This window comes from Pristiophorus japonicus, chromosome 19 (genome assembly GCF_044704955.1).
Source record: "Pristiophorus japonicus isolate sPriJap1 chromosome 19, sPriJap1.hap1, whole genome shotgun sequence".
NCBI lineage: Eukaryota > Metazoa > Chordata > Chondrichthyes > Pristiophoridae > Pristiophorus > Pristiophorus japonicus.
In genome coordinates this window covers 9,275,208-9,287,752 of record NC_091995.1, presented here as the reverse complement: position 1 = coordinate 9,287,752, position 12,545 = coordinate 9,275,208, and the positions used below count along the sequence as shown (strand labels likewise).

The following is a 12,545-nucleotide window of genomic DNA, read 5'->3' as shown; positions in this document are numbered from 1 at the left end:
CCTTGTCGTTCAGAAGTCTGTCTATCTCCACCTTAAATATATTCAATGACCCAGCCTCCACAGCTCTCTGGGGCAGAGAATTCCACAGATTTACGAACCTTTAAGAGAAGAAATTCCTTCTCATCTCCGTTCTAAAAGGGTGGCCCCTTATTCTGAAACTATGCCCTCTAGTTCTCGATTACTAGTCCAGTAACATAACCACGATGCTACCATTGGCTGCCCCGGGGAGAGGCTGGTACAGCTGCCCTCGAAATTGCGAGAGGGGTTTGTGACAAATGAAGGTGCTGTCAAGCTGAAAGGATTGAGCAGCTGAGTTTCCTGTAAGTCATGAGATCTGCACCACCCATCGGCCCTCGGCTATTAATGAGCCAAGAGGCGTGAAGCACTGGAAGAGGGAAGGAGCAGGGAGTACGGTGGAAACTTGAGACCACTGCCTGTGGCAACACAAGCTGCCAGTCACACGATTGTGGCAATCCCGAGGCAGTGGAAACTAAATCCGAAAGAACAAACAAAACACCAGCAGGTGATTGAAAGCAAAAAGTGGTGCGTCATTCAGTTTTATTTTCCTGCTCCAGTATTTTGCAGACTGTTTGTGTTTTTGTTTATGAAAAGCAATTTGCTGCAGGTTTATTGAGCCGTTAATTGGAAGTTGTACAGCACTTACTGCAAGTAGAATGTCAGTTATTACATTTAAAGTTTGTTGGTGATTGATCCCATAATATTAGTATAAATGATAGTTATGGGTAGTCAGTAAATGGGAAGCAGGACAACCTAGGAACGTGTTTGTGTGGGAGAGGGATTACTGTTTATCCCAAAAACTTTATTGTGTGTTTTTCTTTCAAAATAGAGTGGAATGAGTATATTTTCAATAATTAATACAAGGTTGACTAATTGTTTTGATGTCACCTTTGTCAAGAGATTTCAGGATGTTTAATTATTTTGAAGTTCCTGTCCATTTGCCCATTTAGAATGCCAGTGCAATTTTATAAATCTGCTATTACCATGTTGCTGCTGCAGCCACAAGTGGCTGTTTGTCGATAACAATCTTTGTGGACTATGCAAAGTGGAGATGCTGTAAATCAAACTTACATTAAAATGCTTTTAATCAACCTCCTCTATTATTGACGCAAGCACAATTAATTCAATTGTTATGTTATAACCACCCTAAAAATTATTGAATATATTTTATCATAGGTCTTCATTAAGTTGCATCTATCATGTGCCGTTAGCCTGTAGTCAAACCAGTGTGGTTTCTTAAAGGGGAAGTGCGTTGCGCAGAGTTGTAATATGTGTTCTATCTTTGTACCAGAAGGAAGTTTTACTTAAAAAGAAAACTACATTTAAAAAAAAAAATTTGAGAGCAGATTTTCTCAATATATGAAAAGATGATGTTAGAACAGCATGCGAGTCTCTGAAAGGAGGAACTCAATGAGAATTCAGGTCATCAAGACTCAATCATTCATTGTTATGTTGATTTAATTCTATCCCCCTGGAGTTTTCCATAATGTCCATTATTTGTAGCTACTTACGGAATCAACAACAACTTACATTTATATAGTGCCTTTAAAGTAGTAAACTGTCCCTAGGCACTTCACAAGGGCATTGGCAGGCAAAATTTGACAGCGAGCCACATAGGTCACTATAAAAGCTGTCAAATTGTCGTTCTAACCCCAACTGATTTACTGACTAGTGTTCTAGGGATGTAGGCAACTCCGGCAAGGCAGTATTTTTCTTGTCCATCCATATTTGCTCTCAGCATTGAGTCAACCACATGGTGTGGGACATGAGTCACGTGTAGGCCACCAGTTTGGAGCAAAGTTTCCCTTCCCTGAAAGACATCAGTTTTTATGACCCTCGGAAAGCTTTCAATAATAACAACAACAACGTGCATTCATATAGCGCCTTTAACACTGTAAAATGTTCCTAGGCGCTTCACAGGATCGAAATCAGAGAAACGTTTGACACCGACCCAAAAGAAGAAAATATTAGGGCAGGTGGCCAAATGCTTGGTCAACGAGGTAGGTTTTAAGGAGCGTCTTGCAGGAGCAGAGAGGGGTGAGGGTAGTTCTACATCTTGGGGCCTCGATGGCTAAAGGCATGGCTGCAGTGGTGAGGCAAAGGGAGTGGCGGATGGATATTTCCCTGGTGCTGGTCCACAGATGCCAAATTTTTGAGTTCACTTTGATCACTTGAACATAATAAATAGAAGCAGGAGCAGGCCATTCAGCTCCTTGAGCCTGCTCCACCATTCAATAAGATCATGGCTGATCTTCTACCTCAACTCCACTTTCCTGCACTATCCCCATATCCCTTGATTCCCTTAATATCCCAAAATCTATCGATCTCTGTCTTGAATATACTCATCGACTGAGCACCACAACCCTCTGGGATCGAGTTATGGTGGGATTTGAACTCGCGACCTCTGGCTTGACCAGTCCAGTACTATAACCACCAGGCTACCTCTGAAGAGGCCTGGTAAGCCACTCAATTGCAAACACAATTGCCAGAGAGCCGGCCGCCATCTACCACCTCAGGGCAACTGGAGAAGGGTAATTAGCAAAACCTTGTCAATGTTGCTCACGTCCCAAGAACAAATGAGAGGAAAAAATTCTGACCTGAAGAGAATGTGAACTGAATGTGAAACTAGATGGAGAAAAGAATTTGCTGATGGAATGAGATGAAGAGGTGTTTGAGGAGGCTCATGTGGATGCCGGCATAGACCAGTTGGGCTGAATGGCCTGTTTCTGTGCTGTATATTCTATGTAATAGGCTTTTCATTTTGGAATGGTTTCATTCAGTGTTTTTTTTTAATTGACAGTTCTCTGTCTGGATGCTAACGGTGGGATTGATCTGTGACGATACCAACAATGGACAATGAACACGTGAGTGCGTTTTGATCCACTCCAGCATTTGCTTTGTATGAAATGCATCCCTAGTGTCCTGGCCAATATTTATCCCTCAATCAACATAACAAAAAAAAACCAGATGATCTAGTCATTATCACATTGTTGTATGTGGGAGCTTGCTGTGCGCCAGGTGGCTGCTTGCTTTCTTTTTCTCCTTTCCTTCTTTTTCTTTTTTTTTTTCTTTCTTTCTTTAGTGGTGTATTATAAGACATCCAGGGATCCAGGTGAAGTCAACCAGTGAGATACAGGTACAGATTTTCCACTCGTACATTGAGGGGATGTGTATCAGAAGGCGAGGAAACACCTGCGGCAGGTCGGGGCCATAAAAGGCCAGCGGCCCCTGAACACTTCAGGGAGCAGCATGGGCTGGTGCAAGAGGGCGACGGCAGTGAAGAGGGTGACTGGATTGGACATCCCCAAAGTCCAGGTCGGTGATTGAAGCATGGGAAGGTACGGCAGAAGTGGCGAGAGATTGCAGCGCGATGTGACCGAGGCCCAGGAGAGGCGTGGGCCCATGGGCAGCACCCAGCCCACACTGCGATATGTGTGTGCACTAGGCCCGTGCAGCAGAGCTGGTCTCCAGTCGTCTTGGTTCACCCTTGCCACTGGACCAAGACCAAGTTCTGTCAAGCCCGTGTTATGGCTGCTGTGCAACGGCCACCACACGTTTTTTTAAAAAAAAATCCACGCACAGGCATCTTCCACCTTTCAATATGCAGTTCGGGACCTGGAATATTAGTTCCTTCATTGAAACACCTGTGAATACATCCCATTTTGGTGTGGAAGCAAGTCATCCTCGATTTGAGGGACCGCCTAAGAATAAAGTATCAGAAGATTGCTCTGATTTTTCTACCCATTAAAATGAATTGTCAGGAAATAACAGTCCAAGGTGCATGATTTCCCAATAGGAGTTCTGTCAAGCGCCAGGATTACTGAAGTGGAAAATCCCATGTGATATTTCCAGCAATGCAACAATAACATTTAAATGGAATTGCAGCACATATAGAATTGGGTTAAAGATCTGAGATAATAGCTTGGTGGTGGCAGTGCTTTTAAGCCCCAACATGGTGTGTCATGGAGTGATGGACAGATTTTGTGTTGATGCTCCCCGCACATCGAGCTCTTTATTTATATAAATGTCTCCGAGGGAGACATGACCAGGAACTTCTACTCGGGCAGAGAGAGCAACGATCGGCGCGGGAGAGTTTCCAACCTCTGGCTCGCTCCTTTTTTATTGGCTGGTATTAGTGGCATAGGTGGGCCAATGGCAGGGCTGTTTGCATTGGGTTAGGAGAGTGAAGATGAAGAGGACAATGCAATAAACAACGAGGTGTGTCAACCCTGTCGGTGATTGGAGCGTGGGCAGGTACTGCAGGAGCGGCGAGGTCGGGGCGAAGGAGCAGTGAGAGATTGTAGAAGGGCGTGATCGGGCCCAGGAGAGGCGTGAGTTCGGGGTCCAGAAGAGGCGAGGGCCCAGGGACAGCATGGGCCAGCCCACACTGCAATATGTGTGCACACTAGGTCCGTGCAGCAGAGCAGGACTCCAATCGTCTTGGTTAATCATTGCCACTGGACCAAGACCTAGCTCTGTCAAGCCCGTGTGGTGGCTGGTGTGCAACAGCCATCACACGTTAAAAAAATTCAAGCACAGGCATCTTCCACCTTTTTTAAGATTTAGTTCGGTACCTGGAATATTAAGACCATCATTGAAATACCTGTGAACTTTTTGGCGTGGAAGCAAGCCATCCTCGACTCGAGGGACTGCCTGTGAGATGATAATCTCAACCCTTGGAAGTGGTGGAGAAGGTAATGCAAGGTAGCTGAATCGATTAGCAGGTTTTTACAACAACAACCACTTGTATTTATATAGTGCCTTTAACGTACTGGAACGTCCCAAGGCGCTTCACGGGAATATTATGCGATTAAAAATTTGACACCGAGCCTCATAAGTAGAAATTAGCACAGCTTGGTCAAATAGGTAGGTTTTAAGGAATGTCTTGAAGGAGAAAAGAGAGGTAGAGAGACAGAGTGGTTTAGGCAGGGAGTTCCAGAGCATGGGGCCTAGGCATGGCCACCAATGATGAGCGATTGCAATCCGGGATGCTCAGGAGGGCAGAATTAGAGGGACGTTGGTTTAACGTCTCATCCGATAGACGGCACCTCTGACTGTGCAGCATTGCACTGGAGTGCCAGCCTAGATTCTTGTGCTCAAGTTTCTGGAGTGGGATTTGAACCCACAACCTTCTGACTCAGAGGTGAGAGTGCTACCTACTGAGCCAGGGCTGAAGAATGAAGGTGAGATGAAGTAGGCTGCGAGGAGGCTTGTGTGGGGCATAAACACCAGCATAGACCATTTGGGCTGAATGGCCTGTTTCTGTGCTGTACATTCTATGTAATCCCCATCAATTTGGAACATTTTAATCTTATTTTGGTTCTTTTTTTTAGATCACAAGCAATCATGCTTAAGTTGCACTACCGTTGACTTGTCGCCCTAAGTGTTGCTGATGGGTCTGACCTTAGAGTCTCGTACGAGGGGGACAAAGGAGCTACATCATTAGTGTCATGCATGAATCAGAAACCGAGAACTGTCTTGCCGTGCTTCATCAGTTCATAATTACCTCACAGAATGGCGCATGATGACAGTGGCCACAGCATATCGTCAGCACGAGCCTCCTTGACGTCATTTGAAGCTGTAGAGGAAACAGATGTGATTCACTGGATAAATGGTATGAAGCACACATTACTAAACAATTAGGTGATTATATGACTGAGTGCAAAAGAAATAACTTGTATTTATATAGCACCTTTTACAACCTTAGGATGCACCCCCAAAGCGCTTTACAACCAATGAAATACCTTTGTTGAAGTGCAGTCACTGTTGTAATGTCGGAAACGCAGCAGCCAATTTGTGCACAGCAAGATCCCACAAATAGCAGTGTGATAATGACCAGATGATTTTTTTTTTAGTGGGATAAATATTGGCCAGGACACTGGGGAGAATTCCCCTGCTCTTCTTCGAATTATTGCCGTGGGATCTTTTACGTTCACTCCCTACAACACCATAATCTCTGTAACACACTCCTCACTATAACGCAGTCCTCGCCAACATGGTTTAACATCATATCCAAAAGACAGCACCTCCGACAGTGCAGGGTTCCTTCAGCACTGCACTGGAAGTGTTAGTCTAGATTTTGTGCTCAAGTCTCTGGAATGAGGCTTGAACTCACGATCTTCTGACTGAGGTGAGAGCACGACCAGCACAACCATGGCTGACCCCTGATGGGAGACACAGGGATTTAATTTACTGGAAGGCCATGTCACATTTGGCCTAAATGCAACAGGTGGGAATAAAATTGCTGGGGGCGAGACCTGGCATAATCAGATCATGCCCCAATTTCTGTCCTGTATCAGTGCAGGTGTGGTCTCAGGAAGTTAGAGCAGGGACTGGCAGAAGCATTAGTGGACCAGCCCGAAGGATTGACCTAAAATAAAACACAGGTGTCCCCTGTGCTTAGTGTTTACTAAGGGTGTAAATGTGCAAATGACGTTGTTCTGTACGCCTGCTCACAAATGACTTTGAATTTCAATGGGGAGGGTGGAGGGAAGCGGTGACGACCTGGCATTATCAGATTCTGCCTCAATTTCCATCTCCACCCACGCTGAATACAGACTCGATCAGCAGGAAGGTGAAGGATGGGCCACATGGCCGCCTTCTGTGCTGTGTATCTCTTCTCTCTTCACTTTGCCCTCTCTCTGTCCTTCCCCCTTCCCCCCCCCCCCCCCCGCCCCCCACACTCTTCTTTCCCTCTCGTCTTCTCTCTCTTCCCCCAGACTTTTCCCCCTCCAGCATTGTTTTCCCGACCAGGATTCCCCTCCCACATCACTTAGCTTGTGCCGACGCCCGGCCGTTTCCCCAGGGTCCCCGGCGATGGCCTCCTACCATCAGATTTTAGCGACTTCCCGGCCAATTCTCGACGGCAGTCGGCATGTTAATGTGGCCCGGCTTAACCTACCTGTGACCAGGCAGTCCTGGGCAATCCCGGACAATCCTGCCACTCCTGGACAGTTCTCTCACTCGTTTTGTCGCGTTCTCACACGTGAGTCACACCTGAGCCCAATGTGTCTGCTTCGTATCCCTTTCCTGATAAATTAAAGTATACGAGGAACTGATTTTTGTATCTTAGATCCAAATGGACCAGGCCTCCTTAGTCGAAGTAACAGCACGAACGATTCAGAACTGTACAACGCCCCATCTGAGAGACAAGGTGAGTCTGGAAACACAATGAGGCTTTGAGAGCAAGCTGACATACTGTTTTGTTGAAGCTGTTTCACTTGGGAACAGCAGAATGAACTGATAGCTCGGTGAAGTTTATTCAACGTGTAGCGACGCCATGTGGAGCAAGACCAAAGTTCGACCCTCGGTCTGTACCGAGTCAGCTGATCTCAGCGGGCTGTCGTAAAATCACTAAGTTTAGTGTGGGGGGGGGGAAGGGGGGGGGAAATCAAACAAGAGTCCTGCTAGAAGAGGGCGTGAGTGAGGACCAGATTGGGCTTGCGTAAGAACATAAATCGGAGCAGGAGTAAGCCATTTTGCCCCTTGAGCCTGCGCCGCCATTTAATAAGATCATGGCGGATCTGATCTTGTCCTCGACTTCACTTCCCTGTTCGCTCCCCATAACCCTTAACTCCCTTGTCGGTCAAAAATCTGTCTATCTTAAATATATTCAATGACCCAGCCTCCACAGCTCTCTGGGGCAGAGAATTCCACAGATTTACAACCCTCTGAGAGAAGAAATTCCTCCTCATTTCCATTTTAAATGGACGACCTCTTATTCTGAAACTATGCCCCCTAGTTTTAGATTCCCCCACGAGGGGAAACATCCTCTGTGTATCTATCCTGTCAAGCCCCCTCAGAATCTCGGACATTTCAATAAGATCACCCCTATTCTTCTAAACTCCAATGAATATAGGCTCAACCTTTCTTCATAAGACAACCCCTTCATCTCGGGTATCAACCTCGTGAACCTTCTCTGAACTGCCTCCAATACAAGTATATCCCTCCTTCAATACGGAGACCAAAACTGTACGCAGTACTCCAGGTGTGGTCTCACCAATACCCTGTACAGTTGTAGCAGGACTTCTCTGCTTTTATACTCTAACCCCTTGCAACAAAGGCCAACATTCCATTTGCCTTCCTGATTACTTGCTGTACCTGCATACTCACTTTTTGGGTTTCATGCACAAGGACCCCCAAGTCTCTCTGTACTGCAGCATTTTGTAATCTCTCCCCATTTAAATAATAATTGGCTTGACTGTGATGCTTCCCCATAGTCTATTATTGTTGATGGTCTATCCTGCGAGAGACCATCAGCGGCAGTTCGGGCCATAAAAGGAGCGGCAGCCATGGGGCATCGTGGCGGCAAGGTACAGTGCGAGCTGGTGCAGGAGGACAACTGGATTGGACGTCAAGGTCCAGGTCGGTGATTGGAGCTTGGGCAGGTACAGCAGGAGCTGTTGGGGCGAAGGAGTGGCGAGTGATCGTGGAGCGACGTGATCGGGGCCCAGAAGAGGCGTGAGTTCGGGGCCAGAAGAGGCATGGGCCCAGGGGCAGCATGGGTCAGCCCACATTGCGAATTGTGTGCACACTAGGTCCATGCAGCAGAGTAGCTCTCCAGTCGTCTTGGTTAATCTTTGCCACTGGACCAATACTTAGCACTGTCAAACCCGTGTAGTGGCTGGTGTGCAATGGCCACCACATGTTTTTAAAAAAAAAATCCACGCACAGGCATTGTCCACCCGTCAACATGTGGTTTAGGACCTGGAATATTAGATCCTTCATTAAAACACCTGTGAACTCATCCTTTTTTGGCGTGGAAGCAAGTCATCCTCGTTTCGAGGGACTGCCTATGATGATATTGTTGAAGAATGGCTACTTGGTCGAGATGCCTTGGAGCTGGGAACCAGCAAGGAGTCAGTGACATCGGAGAGGAGGGAGGGGCAACAGTTGGAGTGAAGGGAAGTAGAGCACCAGAAATGAATTACTGCAACAATACGTTGGGGCACTTTTAACTCAAACCTGCTCATCGGGTCACCCTGCCCGATTTTACTCTCCATTGAAGTCAACAGAGAGTGATACTGGGCGGGGTGTAAAACTGGTCCCGTGTGTTTCTCACCCAGCAAGTTGGGATAAAATTACCCCATCAGATTTTTTTTTAAGTTGAAGATGGTGGCGAAAGCAACGCTGGAGTCTAGCCTAAGATGAGAAAATGAATAAGGATGCCTGAGAATTTGATGGCATTGCGAGTGCTTGATCTTGAATTGTCCACCTTAGAGTGTGGAGTGGATGTTAGGTGCTTCCCCAGTAAGTGATGGATAAATGGAAAGGTGCTCGTGCTGTGGTTATGCACTTTCCGCAACTTTACAGCACAAGCATTGGAGCCAATCCTTGAACTGGCCTTCCCCTGCCCGCCGGGTCTCGCTTAGGGCGGCGATGTCGATATCAAAGCATCTAAGTTCCCGGGCAACTATGGCGGTGCGGTGTTCCAGCCTGTCGCTTTTGGTGTTGTCCATGAGGGTCCTGACATTCCAGGTCCCGTACTTCATGTTAACAGAGTGGAAGACGACTGCCTCAAAGATTTCCCCCTGCGGGGTTAACGAACGCCTCATGACTCTTCGACTCACCCTGTCCCGGAATCAATGTGCCACAGTCATCAGTGCGTATGCCCCAACACTCGATGCATTAGATGAGTCCAAAGAGGGTTTTTACTCCAACATCGCAAAATCCCCTGTCCTGCATCCCCACAGGCGACAAACTGATCCTCCTTGGTGACTTCAATGCCAGAGTTGGCAAAGACATAGACCTCTGGGGAGGCGTGATTGGCAGAGAGGGGGTCGGGAAAACCAACTCCAGTGATGCCCTACTCCTGACAAAATGTCTAGAACATGAACGTGTCATCACCAACATCTTGTTCCGCCAGAGGGACAAATACAGGGCATCATGGCAACACCCTCGCTCCAAGCACTGGCACCTGCTCGACTATGTCATCGACCGAGCCAGGGATCGCAAGGATGTGCGAGTCACCCATGTCATGACAGGAGCTGACGACTGCTGGACGGACCACCGCCTAATCTGATCCATCATTGACATCAACATAGCCCCTAAGCGGAGGGGACAGCAGAAGCAGTGTCGCAAAAAAGTTAATGCCGGGGCGCTTAAGGACCCAGCTAAGAGAACCCTATACAGTCAGCGCCTCATGGCTAACCTGGCTTGCCTTGATGACCTCGAGACGCAGAATGCCCACAGCGCTTGGTCTGCCTCCAGACCTCCATAACGAGTGCCTGCAAAGAAACGCTCGGTCACTCAACCAGGATACACCAGGACTGGTTTGGTGAGAATGATCAGGAGAGCCAAGAGCTAATAGATCGCAAGCCTTAAAGAACAACCCAACTCGGGAGCAGCAAAACAGCATTACAGGTGGCTCAAGGCTGAGGTCCAACAAAAAACTCGGGAGCTAAAGAACAGGTGGTGGATGGAGAAAGCACAGGAGATACAGCAGCTGGCCGACAGCCATGATGTGCGAGGATTCTTCTTCGCAGTCAAGGCCACCTACGGTCTGAACACCCAACGCCCCACCCCCCGCTGCTGGCCAAGAACGGGGAGACACTAATCAAGGAGACCGAGGCAGTCGGGAACCGCTGGAAGGAGCACTTCGAAGATCCCCTCAACCGAGACTCTGCCTTTGACTCGAGTGTTCTCAACTCTATCCCGCAGCATGCTACCCGCCACCACCTCAGTGAGACCCCAACACTGCACGAGGTAGAAAAAGACATATGACAGCTTAAAAACAACAAGGCTACGGGTGCAGATGGAATCCCTGCTGAGGCACTGAAGTATGGCGGAGGGGCACTGTTGGCGCGAATACATGACCTCAACTCTCTCACCTGGAGGGAGGAAAGCATGCCGGAAGATCTCAGAGATGCAGTGATCGTGACCATCTTTAAAAAAGGGGACAAACCCGACTATGGCAACTACACAGAAATCTCCCTGCTATTAGCCACTGGAAAAGTCGTCGCTAGAGTCCTCCTCCACCGTTTTCTCCCTGTCGCCGAGGAGCTCCTCCCGGATTCGCAGTGCGGATTTCATCCCCTACGGGGCACAACAGACATGATTTTTGCAGCGCGACAGTTGCAGGAAAAAGGTAGGGAACAGCGCGAGCACCTTATACATGGCCGCCTTCGACCTTACAAAGACCTTTTTGACACTGTCAACCGCGAGGGTCTATGGAGCGTCGTCCTCCATTTCAGATGCCCCCAAAAGTTCGTCACCATCCTCCGTCTGCTCCATGACGTCATGCAGGCCGTGATTTTTACTAACCGATCCATCACAGACCCAATCCACGTTCGTGGTCAAACGGGTGTCATTGCCCTGACCCTCTTCTCAATCTTTCTTGCTGCCATGCTCCACCTCACAGTCGACAAGCTCCCTTCTGGAGTGAAACTAAACTACAGAACCAGTGGGAAACTGCTCAACCTTCGCTGCCTCCAGGCCAGGTCCAAGACCACCCCAACCTCTGTCGTCGAGCTACAGTACGCGGACGACGCCTGCGTCTGTGCACATACTGAGGCTGAACTCCAGGACATAGTCGACGTATTTACTGAGGCGTATGAAACCATGGGCCTTAGGCTAAATATAGAGGTTTATAAAAACAAATCCTTGGCTTCTTGCTGTAACATGCCTTTGATACGAGAAGCTCCTATGAAACGTTTTCTCATCAGCAAACAGTTGTAGAATATAAAAAGGAGCCGACATTGCCCCTTTTGTTAAGAGCTGTTAACAAGGCGGAAAGGAGCTACCACTCAGTCGGGGCTGAGTGGCCGACATTTAGGATGTTGCCCTCGTCCCTATTTCTAGTGGAGAAGGCTACCTTCCTGCCCCATCGGCCATGCGGCAATCCCTTACCAACCGGTGCGATCCTTTGCCACCCCGCGAGGGAAATTAGTCATAATTGGTGACACGCAAGGCACTCGTGACACCGCTCGCCTTTCGCCCTGCTCCCGACCAACTTCCGCCCCGCCCGAAACACGCACCCCCCACCCCCGCCGACACTTGGAGATGGCAAAAGAGGGCAAAATCGCTCCAATCACCGCCCCATCGATTGGGGCGGTAAATCAACGATCATTTGGAGCTGAAGTTGCCTTCCGTCCCAAACACACTCTGTCTACAGTGCACTCCTTGCTTGTGTGATAACTCAAAGACCAAAATCTCCACAATTTGCATTTCAGAATTGTACAACGGTCAGATTTTACTAGTCCTCACTTCCAGCGGTCTCTGGTGGACTCAGGGGTTCGATCTAGAGTCATGTGAGGAACATCTCGCCAGATGTGGAGTTCAGGTAACACAAGAGCACAGATCGTGCATTGTTGGCCCACTTCCCCCTTTTTAGTTCTCCAAATTATCCGCCTCGTTTTCATTTTTATTTTTATTTTTAATGACTTGCTGGCATGTGTCGTCCTGTGGATTGCGAGTATAGGATGTGCTTTGCCACACGCTTCATGACTAATGCAGGTTCACGGCGGTCAGTAAGAGCTTGGTGTCAGCAGACCCCCTGTTGACTGACGACAGTCGACAAGTGTCGACCA

General features: G+C 48.0%; 1 protein-coding gene across 7 annotated transcripts in view; it reads left to right on the top strand.

Annotated features, from left to right (window-relative positions):
• tmem268 (transmembrane protein 268) overlaps window positions 1–12,545 on the top strand; it is a 73,500-nt gene that overhangs the window by 18,709 nt on the left and 42,246 nt on the right. For 5 of the 7 annotated variants that reach the window (XM_070861228.1, XM_070861230.1, XM_070861223.1 and 2 more), the window contains exons 2-5: window positions 2,819–2,882; window positions 5,352–5,632; window positions 7,091–7,171; window positions 12,189–12,298. In XM_070861228.1, the coding sequence (XP_070717329.1) occupies window positions 5,533–5,632; window positions 7,091–7,171; window positions 12,189–12,298 (291 nt within the window). In that variant the 5' untranslated portion in view covers window positions 2,819–2,882; window positions 5,352–5,532. Of the gene's footprint in view, window positions 1–423; window positions 544–2,818; window positions 2,883–5,351; window positions 5,633–7,090; window positions 7,172–12,188; window positions 12,299–12,545 lie in introns of those variants that run through there. The other 2 variants (XM_070861225.1, XM_070861226.1) reach the window with 2 other exon arrangements.